This window comes from Episyrphus balteatus, chromosome 2 (assembly GCF_945859705.1).
Source record: "Episyrphus balteatus chromosome 2, idEpiBalt1.1, whole genome shotgun sequence".
In the NCBI taxonomy this organism is placed as follows: domain Eukaryota; kingdom Metazoa; phylum Arthropoda; class Insecta; order Diptera; family Syrphidae; genus Episyrphus; species Episyrphus balteatus.
Window position 1 is genome coordinate 79,640,870 of NC_079135.1, and position 16,560 is coordinate 79,657,429.

The window sequence follows — 16,560 nt, forward strand, 5'->3', positions numbered from 1 at the left end:
GACATGTCCCGGACGTGTCCCGGACATGTCCCGGACGTGTTTCGGACATGTCCCAGATGTGTCCCGGACATGTCCCGGAAGTGTCCCGGACATGTCCCGGAAGTGTCCCGGACATGTCCCGGACGTGTCCCGGACATGTCCCGGACGTATTTCGGACATGTCCCAGATGTGTCCCGGACATGTCCCGGAAGTGTCCCGGACATGTCCCGGATGTGTCCTGGACATGTCCTGGACATGTCCTGGACATGTCCCGGATGTGTCCCGGACATGTCCCGGACTTGTCCCGGACTTGTCCCGGAAATGTCCCGGACATGTCCCGGATGTGTCCCGGACATGTCCCAGATATGTCCCGGACGTGTCCCGGACATGTCCCGGACGTGTCCCGGACATGTCCCGGACGTGTCCCGGACATGTCCCAGACGTGTCTCGGACATGTCCCAGATGTGTCCCGGAAATGTCCCGGACGTGTCCCGGACATGTCCCGGACGTGTCCCGGACATGTCCCGGACGTGTTTCGGACATGTCCCAGATGTGTCCCGGACATGTCCCGGACGTGTCCCGGACATGTCCCGGACGTGTCCCGGACATGTCCCGGACGTGTTTCGGACATGTCCCAGATGTGTCCCGGACATGTCCCGGACGTGTCCCGGACATGTCCCGGACGTGTCCCGGACATGTCCCGGACGTGTCCCGGACATGTCCCGGACGTGTCCCGGACATGTCCCGGACGTGTTTCGGACATGTCCCGGACGTGTTTCGGACATGTCCCAGATGTGTCCCGGACATGTCCCGGACGTATCCCGGACATGACCCGGCCGTGTCCCGGACGTGTCTCGGACATGTCCCGGATGTGTCCTGGACATGTCCCGGACATGTCCCGGATGTGTCCTGGACATGTCCCGGACATGTCCCGAACGTGTCCCGGAAATGTCCCGGACATGTCCCGGATGTGTCCCGGACATGTCCCGGACATGTCCCGGACGTGTCCCGGACATGTCCCGGACATGTCCCGGACGTGTCCCGGACATGTCCCGGACATGTCCCGGACATGTCCCGGACATGACCCGGACATCCGGGACATGCAAATTGGCAAATTGATATGTCCGGGACACGTCCGGGACATGTCCTGGACGTGCCCCGGGCCATGTCCGGGACACATCTGGGACATGTCCGAAACACGTCCCGGACGTGTCCCGGACATGTCCCGGACGTGTCCCGGACATGTCCCGGACGTGTCCCGGACATGTCCCGGACGTGTCCCGGACATTTCCCGGACATGTCTAGGACATGTCCCGGACATGTCCCGGACATGTACCGTACATGTCCCGGACATGTCCTGGACGTGTCCCGGACATGTCCCGGACGTGTCCCGGACGTGTCCTTGACATGTCCCGGACGTGTCCCGGACATGTCCCGGACATGTCTCGGACATGTCTCGGACGTGTCGCGGACATGTCCCGGACATGTCACGGACGTGTCCCGGGCATGTCCCGAACGTGTCCCGGACATATCCCGGATGTGTCCCGGACATGTACCGGACATGGGCCGGACATGTCCCGGACATGGCCCGAACATGTCCCGGACGTGTCCCGGACATGTCCCGGACGTTATATTTAGCAGTTGTTTCCAGTTCGTTAGTTTTGAGTGACCGCATCATCAAACAATTTTTCCGTCCCGACCATCTCCAACGAACGCATCGTGATGTTTTATCCCTACACAATGCACGATTATTAGATATCTAAGGCTCATTTCCTTATATGAAACATAAATTTAAATCTTACATGTGCCAGACAAGACATGTCCCGGACATGTCCTGGACGTGTTCCGGACATGTCCCGGACGTGTTCCGGACATGTCCCGGACATGTCTCGGACGTGTCCCGTGTTCCGGACATGTGCCGGACATGTCCCGGACAGATGTGTCCCGGACATGTCCCGGACGTATCCCGGACATGTCCCGGCCGTGTCCCGGACATGTCCGGCCGTTTGTCGGACATGTCCCGGACGTGTCCCGGACATGTTCCGGACATGGCCCGGACATGTCTCGGACATGTCCCGGACATCCGGGACATGCAAATTGGCAAATTGATATGTCCGGGACACGTCCGGGACATGTCCTGGACGTGCCCCGGGCCATGTCCGGGACACATCTGGGAATGTCCGAAACACGTCCAGGACATGTCCGGGACATGTCTTGTCTGGCACATGTAAGATTTAAATTTATGTTTCATATAAGGAAATGAGCCTTAGATATCTAATAATCGTGCATTGTGTAGGGATAAAACATCACGATGCGTTCGTTGCGTTGTCCCGGACGTTATATTTAGCAGTTGTTTCCAGTTCGTTAGTTTTGAATGACCGCACCATCAAACAATTTTTTCGTTCCGACCATCTCCAACGAACGCATCGTTATGTTGCATCCCTACACAATGCACGATTATTAGATATCTAAGGCTCATTTCCTTATATGAAACATAAATTTAAATCTTACATATGCCAGACAAGACATGTCCCGGACATGTCCCGAACATGTCCCGGACGCCGGACGTGTCCCGGACATGTCCCAGATGTGTCCCAGACATATCCCGGACGTGTCCCGGACATGTCCCGGACGTGTGCCGGACATGTCCCGGACATGTCCCGGACGTGTTTCGGACATGTCCTGGATGTGTCCCGGACATGTCCCGGACATGTCCCCGACGTGTCTCGGACATGTCCCGGACGTGTCCCGAACATGTCCCGGACGTGTCCCGGACATGTCCCGGACATGTCCCGGACATGTCCCGGACATGTACCGTACATGTCCGGGACATGTCCTGGACGTGTCCCGGACATGTCCCGGACGTGTCCTTGACATGTCCCGGACGTGTCCCGGACATGTCCCGGACGTGTCCCGGACATGTCCCGGACATGTCCCGGACATGTCTCGGACATGTCCCGGACATGTCTCGGACATGTCTCGGACGTGTCGCGGACATGTCCCGGACATGTCACGGACGTGTCCCGGACATGTCACGGACGTGTCCCGGACATGTCACGGACGTGTCCCGGGCATGTCCCGAACGCGTCCCGGACATATCCCGGATGTGTCCCGGACATGTACCGGACATGGGCCGGACATGTCCCGGACATGGACCGGACATGTCCCGGACATGGCCCGGACATGTCCCGGACATGGCCCGGACATGTCCCGGACGTGTCCCGGACATGTCCCGGACATGTCCCGGACGTTATATTTAGCAGTTGTTTCCAGTTCGTTAGTTTTGAGTGACCGCATCATCAAACAATTTTTCCGTCCCGACCATCTCCAACGAACGCATCGTGATGTTTTATCCCTACACAATGCACGATTATTAGATATCTAAGGCTCATTTCCTTATATGAAACATAAATTTAAATCTTACATGTGCCAGACAAGAATTGTCCCGGACATGTCCTGGACGTGTTCCGGACATGTCCCGGACGTGTTCCGGACATGTCCCGGACATGTCTCGGACGTGTCCCGTGTTCCGGACATGTCCCGGACATGTGCCGGACATGTCCCGGACATGTCTCGGACGTGTCGCGGACATGTCCCGGACATGTCTCGGACGTGTCCCGGGCATGTCCCGAACGTGTCCCGGACATATCCCGGATGTGTCCCGGACATGTCCCGGACATGGCCCGGACATGTCCCGGACATGTCCCGGACGTTATATTTAGCAGTTGTTTCCAGTTCGTTAGTTTTGAGTGACCGCATCATCAAACAATTTTTCCATCCCGACCATCTCCAACGAACGCATCGTGATGTTTTATCCCTACACAATGCACGATTATTAGATATCTAAGGCTCATTTCCTTATATGAAACATAAATTTAAATCTTACATTTGCCAGACAAGGCATGTCCCGGACATGTCCTGGACGTGTTCCGGACAGGTCCCGGACGTGTCCCGGACATGTCCCGGACATGTCTCGGACGTGTTCCGGACATGTCCCGGACGTGTCCCGGACATGTCCCGGACATGTCTCGGACGTGTCCCGGACATGTCCCGGACATGTCTCGGACGTGTCCCGGACATGTCCCGGACATGTCTCGGACGTGTCCCGGACATGTCCCGGACATGTCCCGGATGTGTTTCGAACATGTCCCGGACGTGTCTCGGACATGTCCCGGACGTGTTTCGGACATGTCCCGGACGTGTCCCGGACATGTCCCGGACATGTCCCGGACATGTCCCGGACATGTCCCGGACATGTCCCGGACGTGTCCCGGACATTTCCCGGACATGTCTCGGACCTGTCCCGGACATGTCCCGGACGTGTCCCGGACATGTCCCGGACGTGTCCCGGACATGTCCCGGACGTGTCCTGGCCATGTCCCGGACGTGTCCCGGACATGTCCCGGACGTGTCCCGGACATTTCCCGGACATGTCCCGGACGTACCCTTACATTTCCCGGACATGTCTCGGACGTGTCCCGGACATGTCCCGGACGTGTCCCGGACATGTCCCGGACGTGTCCCGGACATGTCCCGGACGTGTCCCGGACATGTCTCGGACGTGTCCCGGACATGTCCCGGACGTGTCCCGGACATTTCCCGGACATGTCCCGGACGTGTCCCGGACATGTCTCGGACATATCCCGGACATTTCCCGGACATGTCCCGGACGTACCCTTACATTTCCCGGACATGTCCCGAACGTGTCCCGGACATGTCCCGGACATATCCCGGATGTGTCCCGGACATGGCCCGAACATGTCCCGGACGTGTCCTGGACATGTCCCGGACGTTATATTTAGCAGTTGTTTCCAGTTCGTTAGTTTTGAGTGACCGCACCATCAAACAATTTTTCCGTCCCGACCATCTCCAACGAACGCATCGTTATGTTTTGCATCCCTACACAATGCACGATTATTAGATATCTAAGGCTCATTTCCTTATATGAAACATAAATTTAAATCCTATATGTGCCAGACAAGTCCCGGACATGTGCCAGACTTGTCCCGGACGTATCCCGGACATGTCCCGGATGCGTCCCGGAAGTGTCCCGGATATGTCCCGGACATGTCCCAGATGTGTCCGGGACGTGTCCCGAACATGTCCCGGACGTATCCCGGACATGTTCCGTGGGACACTTGGGAGATGTTATTGAAAACCCAACTAAGCCAGATCCTTTACCATTTACAATTAAATATGAGTAGAAATATGTTTTTCCAAAATGAAGATGCGCAAGTTGTGTATCAAGCAATCAAATCGCGCGCGCGATTTGATTGCTTTATACACAACTTGCGCATCTGAAATTTTGGGATTTTCGCTCGGAGATTTTTTTTTTTTGAGATTTTTTCCTGGAGATTTTGTCTATACCCAGGTCTGTCTGGGGGATTTTGGCTTTGGGGATTTTCTCTTTGGGAAAATGGGTTTTGGTCATTCATCACCAACCCGTCCCAGACGTGTCCCGGACTTGTCCCGGATGTGTCCCGGCCAGGACAAGAGAATTCCACAGTCCACACATAAAAAAAACCTTCGCGAAAGTATTGTTTGTTTTCTGTAACTAAAACCATGTTGACTAGTTTAATCGTTCGGTCTTAGAAAAATAAAAGTATATACTCTTATTGTGTATTAATGTTTTTATTTTTTTTTATTTAACCAACAAAGCTTTAAAAACCAATTTATTCCTAGAAAATATGCACTTTATGTGCGAAATATTTTTAAATAATATTTTTAATTAAATTTAGTAATTTATATTTTAATTCAGGTATTCGAGGGCAATGTTAATTGTATTATTTATCTTTGCAGAAATTATCACAATATTACTTTTTTTATTTTTTGTTGCATATGGCAGTAGTTTTGTGGCGTATGAGCAATCTATATATTTTTTTTTATTTAAGATATTTGCGATAAATTTCATCCATCAAATAGTCCACCAACTTATCGATAGGAGATATTATAAATGGAATCGATGCAAGACCAATTGCAGTAGGAATGTATCTAGCATTGGGTACTTTGAAACGTTTCACTAAATAACTTGTACCTTTGGTTAATCTGTTAAAAAATCAAAAATCAAAATTACTTTATTTGATGAGAATATGGTTGTTCCAACCTATTAATTGTATATCCAGGAATGATAACAGAGGCAAACATTTGCCATGTTAAAACATCTCCAGCCCTAATTGCTACATCTTTATTCGTTGAACCTTGCTTCTCGTGTGCCTTGATGCCTTTGTCGGCAGTGTCAGCCAGAACATACGCCACTGCAATGCCATACGTTAAATTAACAATATGTTTGGGCCAAAGTTGGCGAAAGGCTTCGCCCACTTCATTGCTGTAACCTAAACAAAAGAAAGATAAATCGAAATTTTATCTCGTGTTTTACATCATCAAAAATATAATAAACAATCGTCAAGGGTATGCAGGGACCTTTAGAGATTGAATCGGCAACCACCTTGTTACCGGATGCACTTGATTTATTTCTTTTTAATTAGCATTTTGCAAATTTCTCATACATACCTAAAAAGCGTAAATTACTATCACGGTATATATCATAGGTTTGCTTATTGTTGTTATTATTGTCGGACATTGTAAATTTTTTATAATTGTAATATTTTTTTCTTCATAAAGTAGAATCTGGAAGTTGTTACATAAAAGTTTATGAATGAATTCATCAATGAAAAATTGAAAGTAAACACTTTACCTTTGACACAATGCAATGGTATGATAGTTTTTATTAAATTGAAGTATTCATTTGTTAGGATATTGTTAAGGAAACACTTTGTTTTATTTAAATAATTTTAAATTTTTAAACAAAACTGCAAATTCGAGCAAAACAACAAGGTCAAATAAATAAATATTTTTGTTTGAAGTAGTTGCACTCGAAGTGTCAAAATTGGAGTTTTTTCTTTGGCTTTAAAAAAGCTGTAGATGGGCTCAATGGGTGAATATTAAATTACCTATCATAACCAAAGTACTTCATGAGCAATTTTTCTGAATATTTCTAATATCATGATAGAGTGTTCTTTGGGGTCAAGAATCTTCCCCCAAATACTTTTAAGTACATCTGAATGCATTAAAAGCTAAAAATAAAGCCTTAACAACATTGGCCTAGTAAGTGAAAAAGTAGAAAAGTGAACATTTTCAAACTTATTGAAGTTATATGTACTTCTTTTGCAGTGTGGAGTATGAAAATTCACTTTTGGAAAAAATGTAAAAGGGATTTACAGGAAGCGCCATCTAGTGCTCATTATTAGCCCTGTTCTTTTGGAAGGTGGCAAAGCACTACTAGTAGTTTACTAGCGATTTTCAATCGAATGCACTTTCAACAAATTCAATACAAATTGTATCTACTCGGGAAGAAGAGCATGAGTAGATGAAAGAGTACTAGATGAACTAAAAGCTGAAACACAATCACGCTTTGCCGTCGATTTTGACAACTGCGAAAAGTTCAACTATAGGAAATCTGTGTATCCTCACACAATGACGCTTTTCTTACGTACGCTTTTTTTGACAAACGTAAGGAAACGTAAGAAAGCGAGCAAAAGTTCAACCAGACTGAACTTTTGCTCGCTTTCTGACATTTAACAGACATAGTAACAGTCACCCACATTATTATTGCGCCAAATGTGAATAAAAAAAAATAAATTATTGCAAAACAATGTGTGTTTTTTTAATTTCTCTATATAGATTTTGCACAAAAAAACGACATCGAGATATTTTAAATCAAAACAATTTACGTATTAAAAACAAAAAAAATTTAATGATGTTTTAGACTGAGTTTTATTGTTAAAAACAATATATTTTGATTGGTTTTGTTTTTATAACTATAGGATTAAAGAATAAACAAATTTCTATACATTTTTTAAACACATTAATATCCTTTTTCATTTTTCCACAATTAAACCAAGATAAAGACTTGGCCCAATAATTTTGTGAGTGACTGTGTTTTTTTTATTTGACAGCAGATTTTATGTTGCAATCAGCTGTTCAAAGTCAAAGTGACAGAATCGCGCTTTGAGGATTTCTCAACGTAACGCAACGAAGCGACGCCCTAAAGCGTGATTGTGTTTCAGCTTTAAAACATCTACTAGTAGTAAACTACCACCTCCAATGGAAGAGGGCTATTGTAAAAGAGTTTTGTTGTAGTATGAACCTACTAAGTGAATTTCTGTGAGTGAACAGTCGCGTGTACATGTGCGCACACATTCTTTTTGTTTGTTGATAGTTTTACGGACTGGAAAACTTAAATAAATGATGCAGAAAGCTTATTTTTTGTTTTAAGCCAAGTATACGTTGCTGATGCAAAACGAAAGTTACCGTCGGTCGCCATGAGGACAACGAAATGCTTGCGAAATAGCAAAGGACGTAATATGTTCACAAACTGCAAAACAGTAATAATGAAATAAAAGCAAACACACTTCGCAGAAAGGCATGCAATGACAAAATAAACAGCAAAAAAAAACAATAAAAAATGTCAGCAAACCCGGCAATGATCGAAAAAGTAGTGGAGACTGAAGACGTTTTAATTTCGGTGTTAGAAACAACTTACTGCAGAACGAAAACTGAACGAAATTTTTAGTTCACGATTTGGTTGTGTCAATTTTGTATGGGACTTTTCGTTTCGCATCAGCAGCGTACTAGGCTAGGCTTTTACTGATGAGTATTGATTCATACGGCATGAAATAACTTTAAGATGTAATCCCAGCATTTATTTAATGTTTAACAATTTTTCATACTTGCGTGTAAGAAAACCAACAAATGTCACTGTGCGAAAGGGACGCTTAAAATTTTCATATTTGAAAAAATTGAAAAAAATTTATTATTGTCAGTTAAGAAAAATAAACCATTTGTAAATTTTTCTATTTTTCGTTAAAATAATAAAGTTAAACCATAAAATAATATAATAAACTATAAACTGCTTTTGTTTTTAATCTTAATAATATAATAAACATTAAAATGAACTTAATGGATGATGATTTTGCTGTAAAAATAGCTGTACGGGAGCGTCCTCTTCGAGAAATCTTTAAAAACAGTGGAGTTCCCAGTGCGATAAACTATCATTCCTCAAATTCTAATGTAATTAATATTATTAATAGTTAATTAAAGACAAATTATAGTTATAAACTTATTTAGATTCTTGTTGTCGATGAACGTCCCTTTGCATTCGATCATGTCCTCCCGCCAAGTGTTTCACAGGAAGAACTTTTCAATTTCTTGGTTATGCCGCTGGTCAGCAAAGTCCTCCAAGGATTCAATTGCACGACACTTGCTTATGGACAAACTGGAACAGGCAAATCATTTACAATGGGACTTAATCCAGAGGTAACTAATTTTTAATAATGTTATGTTAAAATGATAAATAAATCTTTTTTTTTTGTAGAGCCTAGAAGGAATAAATGTTGGAATGATTCCTCGATGCATTCAAGCTATTTTGGACAGTAAAATGGAAAATGAATTGAACAAAAGTGAAATATCCGCTTCATTTATTGAAATTTACAGCGAGAAGGTTTTCGATCTGCTTAGTGAAACACCTTCCGAGCCAATTATTGCCAGAGGTGAGTTGGATGATTTGTTTGTTATTATTATTATTTATTTAAGTCAGTTTTTACATTGACAGTGTTTTCTATTTCCTTTATTCGGTTCTGTTATGATCTCGGCAATGGGTAGTGCGATAGACTATGACGCCGAGGTCTGGGTTCGATTTCCAACCTCCATCATCTAAAAATAAAAAAAAACTTTTTCGGAGGTACTGCCTTTTGCGAGGAATTAACAAAGCCTCCGATAGTATCATTGTCATGGTGCATCTCAGCTAACGTCTTTTTCATTCTTGCAATTAATTAAAAGCACAAAAGAATGGTTAAGATTTGTTAGTCACTAAATCTAGTAAGTAACAACTCTGGACCATTCTTCATGGGGTGTCGAAAGGCGAACTGTAGCAATTGGCTGAGGTCAAAGCCCAAAAAACTACCAATCATTTTATGTTATCACTCACGACCACATACATTCAGAGGGTCCTTTCCATTTTTGACCTAAAACAAGCTAACAGCGTCATATTTTTATACCAACCTTAGCTTATGGTACATGATCTTAGGGCATTTTTCAGTGCTACATTTTATGGAGCTAAAACCAAGACAATTGGATTTCCCTGACAATCGGACTTTTGGCTGAAAAAACACTTTATAGCTTGAAAATAAGAATCGTCATAGCAACTCCCAGGGATGGTTTTTTGAAAAAAATTTTCATATTTGTTATCTACTATACTGCCCATAATCTAGTAAAAGGCCCTAACAACAATTTTCTTACTTCTGAGTTATAGAAAGAAATCTAATATCGCAATTTGCATATAAAAATGAAAAAAAATCAAAGTACAATTTGAATTTTCTGACATATTTGAAGACCTAGACTTAAAAAATTAATGACAATAAATCAGAGAAAATGTTCAACTCCAAATATGCAAACAAATCAAAACCGAAAATTTTGTAGTTAGGGCCTTTACGAGATTATGGGCAGTATAGATGCCCTTTGAAGCCATATATGTAGGTCTCATTCGTATCGATGCTGGTTTTTTTCACCATATATTTTTGGGCATTCTCCATTGTTGTATTTTACCTTTAGTAATGTGTGCTCGAATTTTGTAAAAAAAAAAAAAAGAATTGAATAACTCTACATCTCTTCACCAATAAAAACCTTTATCTCAAACAGGGTTAAGTGAATCAAACCGAAAGTTAACCCATGGTTTGATTCGTGCTGTAAAGAGGTCATCAGGGTGAGAGAAGTAAGGTTGCGATGTTCTAAAGCCTACGCTACTCTGAGGATAACCGGAAAAGTTCAAGCAAGCCAGGAAAACCTGCAACGCAATGTTCGTAGATGATAAAAAATTAAGCAAAAAATATACTGCAATGTCCCAAAAGCAGTAAACATCTTTGGTCATTTGTAAAAAATAATTGTAACAACACCTCGTGTTCGGTTCCCACGGTCGTCCACAATATAACTCCATTTGTACGCAATTTTCTTCAAATTCCATTCTTGTTGTGAGTGTCATGACTTCGCCGTTACTTGAGCTCGTAAATGTTTACGTGGGATTCTTCCCGAGTAGATGGAAATCTGCATTTTTCCAGCCAATACAAAAAAGGTAAATTTTCCTCAACTTCTAACTACCGGCAGATTGCTGTAACTTCCCTTCTTTCCAAGGTCATGGAAACGCTTATTAATCATCAGCTCAAGAAATATCTTGAAGAACGAAAGCTTCTTTATGACTGTGATCTGATGATGTATCTCACCGAGCAGTGAATCAAACATTTACATGGTTTTGGTGAAAATAAGATTATTTCAATTGATATTTCTAAATATTTGATAGAGTTTAGCATCAAGCTCTTTTATCGAAATTGCGAACTTTTGGTTTCCAAAAATCTTCTCCGTTGGATGAGAAGCTATTTTCGTGCCGATTAATATTAGTTAAATTGGATAGGTTCAAGCCTGGTACCCACAAAATAAATGCTGGTCTGTCCCAGGGCTTCGTTTTGTATCCCATCCTCTTCTTCGTTTTTAGTTATGATTTACTGTCTGAGACCTAATCCTAAACTGTTTCGCTGACAACAGCACTTGCAGCTTCACATGTTCTTTTGCGGATTCTCACCGTTGCGGTCAATGAGGATTACGAAATCGTGTAGAATTTAATATTTCTAAAACTCAATGCTGATCTATAAAACATATCCGTCCTAAGCTGGAGTACTGCTGCCATATTAATAAAAGCGCTCCTTCTACTTACTTGAGTTTTTTGGATGGTATATAAAAAAAAAAGAGATAAAAGAGAATTCAAAATTATTGGAGATAGAACCATCGTGAAATCTAGTTCTTCACTTGAACACCGTCGTAACATCTCTTTCCTCTTCTTATTTTATAGATATTTTTATAAACAGTGCTAGTTGCATTCCTACCTTTAAATATTTCAACGTTAATACTCGCGAATGCCCATCAGTTCACCCTCTCATGGATGTACAGTTAAGTATAGAGATTTGTTTTTCAGCTGCACCACAAGAATGTGGAACGCTTTATCCCCTCTCATTGTGATATTCAGAAGTTTAAAATCTATGAGCACCTGTTTCTCTTCTTTAATCCCCTCCTGTTTTCCTAGCGCACGTAGTGTTTTATGTTATACAACATTTAAAGTGTGGTCATAACCCCTTAGAGTCTGCGCTAATTTTAAAATAATACATATATTTGTATATGTAATTATAAAAGTATTTATTTTAAAAATAATACAAAATATAAATTTATTTTTAGGTTACAAATTCACTGGTGGAACTAAAAAAACAATGAACACCATTCAAGATGGTTACAATTTGCTTCATCAAGGCACCAAAAATCGTCATGTTCGTCCAACCAAAATGAATGCTCAAAGTTCTAGATCTCATGCAATTTTCACCATCTACGTTCGAAATGAAATCCAAAATAAAATCACACAATCTTGTTTAAATTTAGTTGATCTCGCTGGATCCGAGGGTGTTCGTCGTACAGGTCACCAAGGTGTAGCACTTTCAGAAGGAGTTCACATCAATCAAGGTTTATTGTCAATTGGTAAAGTTCTACAAGCAATCACACATGGATACAAAGTCATACCATATCGTGATAGTGTTTTGAGTTCTGTTCTTCAAGGTAAGTTATTTAAATTTCTATTAAAGCAAATTGTTTTCTAATAAAAAAGTATAAATTTAATTTTAAGATTCCTTAAATCCAAATTCGTATTTTACGTTGTTGGCGTGTATCAGTCCACATAGAGAGGATCTAAGTGAAACGCTTTCCACCCTTAGGTTTGCTCAAAATGCGAAAAATCTTAAAAACAATCCACAAATTAACTCCAAATTGATGGAGTTAAAAGTAAGTTTTATTTTTTTAAATATGATGTATCAGAATTGTATTTCAAACTAACTTTTAATATAAATCCAGAAATCAAAAACACCTTATAAATCCAATCCACTTCGGCCAAAGAATACAATAGCAACACCAACGCCATGCAAAAGACCATTCTCTCTTGCTAACAATCCTAATTTACATGGAAATACATTTTGTACACCAAATAAAAAACGGAAAACAGAAAATCCAATTTTTAACCGCACGGTTGTTGGATTGACTCCTAAGGAAAAGCAAAAGTAAGTAACAATAAAAAAGTTCTGTAACAAAAAAATTATTTTTTTTTTGCATTTTTGAGAAATAGGTATAATCCGCGATAAAATCTGTAATTTTTACCAATGGACTTATCGCGGATTTTCCCTATCTCCCAAAAAAATACCCTTTCACCTAAAATATTTGTATAGACTGTTTAGATTCATGGTTTCTGTTATATATGAAACATTTTAAATAATTGGTGTAACAATTTTTTCCCAGTTCTTGTGGTACTAATTCCGAATTTCATCATTTCTTAAAAAAAACACCGTTTCCCTAAAGATATTTTTGTCCACTTTATAGACTCTTAATTCTTATACCAACCAAAATTTTTTCACCAAGTTTTAAAAATTAATAAAATTTAAGAAAGCTGTTATGATACCTTTCTCACATATAACTCAGCCCTTCACCAAAAATATTTTTATGTACTTTTTGAATCCTTTATCTCTGCTTTATTTAAAACCTTTATCAGTGTTGCATGGTGATCCTGAGTGGCAGCTCCAAGAATTGTACCAATGCAAAGAATGAGTATTCAACTCTCACGCTGGACTTAAAGGTTAGAAACCTATCAGTTATTTTTTTTTCAGTTCCTGATAAAAAATTTAAAATTATTTGAACAGTTTTTCTTTACAAGAAACCATAATTTATATGGTTCATCGCATCGCTTTAAGGTTCAATAAGAATAGAACAGAAGCGGATTGCCGTTAAGTCGCTGGGGTTGGGCGATACCATTAATTTTCATATGTTTAATTTTTGTTGACGCTCAAAATTATCGTTAGGTCACAACTTGGCTGTTATCTGTTAGCATAACCTGTTATTATGGTGGCATAACGAAACGGAATTAAAATAATCAGTAAGCCCTTTATGAAATTCGTATTGACCCAAATAATAAAAAAAAAGGTTTATAAAAAAAGAGCATTTAAAATACCAGATATCGTACCCAAATCATGTGAAAAAAGAAGAATTTTCAATTAAATAAATTTAATACAAAATTTACAGTTTATGGACTAAAAAATACTTGTATATTCGTAAATATTAACTTGGTCTCTCTCAAATCTCTGTTTTAAATATTTTGTTCTTCGCAAAGTGTTATGAATTTGCTTTCATTTTGCTAACAGTTTTATATTTTTTTTAATTTATGAAAAAGGATTGGAACGGTAAAAATGCCAGTTTCAAAAGTGGTTCCGTTCTCTTATGAACCATCATCCGTGCGAGAATCAATAAATTCGGATATATTTAGTGATTTAGATCTTCTTGGCTCTCGTGCATCATTAAATATTTCATCATCTACCACCATTGACGCACCACAGAATAACAAGGCACCAAGGTAAGTTTAAAGAATAACAAAAAAAAAAGCTTAACTCTTTCGAATATTAAAAATAATTTTTTTTCTTTCTAATAGTACTTATAGCCCGATTGTAAGAAAATGCATGGCAGAAGTTGAAAACACATTCAAATCAAGCATGTCACAATTTTTGGAAAACCTCAAAAGCACACAATCGGTACAAAAACCCAGTCTTTTCAATTCCTCACCATTGAGCTGTGAACGTGAAAGAATTCGAACTATTATTAGACAAGAATTATTTTCCCTAACTAGAGAAAAGAATAGTGAAGAAATTAGAAAAATCGACAATGGCATTAATAAGGAATTGGTAAGTCTTGTAACCATTGACACTTGTATAAAAATTTATTCTCATGGCCAAATAAATAATTACAGTTTGCTGATGAAAGCAGTCCACTTTTTAAAATTCCTGCTCTACCAGACATAAAACAAACCCCGGACCCTTGCTCCAGTCTGTCATTAGATTTAAACTCGACAGAAAACGAGCAATTTTCAAACATAGAAGAAACAGTTCTCCCAGTTAAACCATTGCGCAGATCTCGAAGACTATCTTCAAGAGCTCAATCATTGGGTGCAAATAATGATTCTGTTATTGTTCCAAAACGAAGAAGTACTAGACTTTCAATAAAAAGTCTACACGATGTCAGACGTCGAAGTATTCGTTTAATGTCACACAAAGAGCATTCCCTTGAAGAAGTACAAGAAGAATTAAAAACTCCTGTTAAACAAAATGACAAACCAACGACATCGAGAACAGTTAAGAAATCGAAAAAACCAGCTGGATCTTTGGTACAAAATCCTACAATTGCTGGGTATTTTGAAGGGAAGGAGAACAAATCAACAAATCTTAAATCGAATCTTGCCAAACATCAGAAGGCAATTTTGGAAATGTTAAATTCTGCATCAATGAAAGAATTGCAGTATTTACCCCAAATTGGTTTGAAAACAGCATTCCAAATTGTAACTCAAAGGTAAGTCTTTTTTCTAACTAAAAATATTTTATAATAACCTTAAAATATGTTGCATTTGTTTAGAACGCTTCATGGTAAATTTAAAAATTTTACTCAAGTGAGCAAGTTGCCTATTTGGAGGGGAAAAGCCTGGGAACGTTTTAAAGAAGTAAATTTTTTATGAAATATACATAACAATACGTTATTCTAACTTTTGTGTTTTCTTTTTTTAGGCAAACAATATAAGCTGATTGATTACTTAACTTTAAGGAAAACACACATGCTTTTTTATTCATTGATCATTTATTCACTAGTGTATATAAATAAGATAGTAACTAATATAAAAATTATTTTTAATTTTGAATACATAAAAATCGAAAAAAAACTATTTTTCGCAGTTACATTATTTTTACAAAAGGAGTTCTTTAAATTGAACAAAATGCTCTCGTCAATTTTTTACAAAAAATGGCTTAATCTAATTTCCGTTTTCTGGTATTTTTGAGAAAAACAAAATTAAATTAAAAACAAAATTAAATTAAGAGCTGAGAAAATTGTCACCGAAACATATTTATAGAAAAACCCATCATAGGTAGACATTCAATAAAATGCGCAACTGAGTCGCAAGTTTTTGTTTATTTGGTAAAAAATACTTCATGATGATCATAATTGCCGTGATTTTTTTTTTGGCACAAATTTAGATTCGTGTTAAAAGAGTTAAAGTCCATCCATTAACACAATTTGACTTAATTAAGGATTTCAATTTCAATTTATTTCATATTTGTGTACAAATCATATTCGTAATAAAAATCGAATTCGAGATAAGAATCAGACATTACGATGCATTACAGTCTGCTGCAAACCAATGAAAGCAATGATAAAATGGGTCTCTCTCAAAAAATTCTATAAAGATTTGCGTTTAAACTAAAAATACGTGTAATGTCGCCGATAATGCCCATAAACGTTTTCTTGATTTCTGACTTTGTTGTCTTAAACGATAAACCGATTTCGACGAAAATTTTTTGTAAAAAGCATTTTAGTGACCATTTTTCGTTTCATTTTTTTAAATTTCAAATATTCGTTTTGAAAATTCAATTTTTTGAAAAAAAGACCAATGAATTGTTTTTGAAAAGGCAA

The 16,560-nt window shown here is 40.0% G+C and overlaps 2 protein-coding genes across 2 annotated transcripts; one reads left to right on the forward strand and one right to left on the reverse strand.

Moving 5' to 3' along the window:
• Positions 1-5,614: 5,614 nt before the first annotated feature.
• On the reverse strand, positions 5,615-6,824 carry LOC129910503 (mitochondrial fission process protein 1). The gene is made up of 4 exons (XM_055987907.1): positions 6,674-6,824; positions 6,490-6,606; positions 6,083-6,311; positions 5,615-6,024 (listed from the first exon to the last, which is right to left on the reverse strand). Exons 2-4 carry the CDS (start codon positions 6,557-6,559, stop codon positions 5,862-5,864), a joined length of 462 nt encoding a protein of 153 aa, XP_055843882.1. The 5' UTR covers positions 6,560-6,606; positions 6,674-6,824; the 3' UTR covers positions 5,615-5,861.
• Positions 6,825-8,865: 2,041 nt separating this feature from the next.
• On the forward strand, positions 8,866-15,790 carry LOC129910123 (kinesin-like protein Nod). The gene is made up of 11 exons (XM_055987391.1): positions 8,866-9,048; positions 9,106-9,294; positions 9,353-9,527; positions 12,256-12,627; positions 12,695-12,849; positions 12,919-13,121; positions 14,282-14,461; positions 14,537-14,786; positions 14,852-15,447; positions 15,511-15,595; positions 15,660-15,790. Exons 1-11 carry the CDS (start codon positions 8,929-8,931, stop codon positions 15,675-15,677), a joined length of 2,343 nt encoding a protein of 780 aa, XP_055843366.1. The 5' UTR covers positions 8,866-8,928; the 3' UTR covers positions 15,678-15,790.
• Positions 15,791-16,560: the final 770 nt, after the last annotated feature.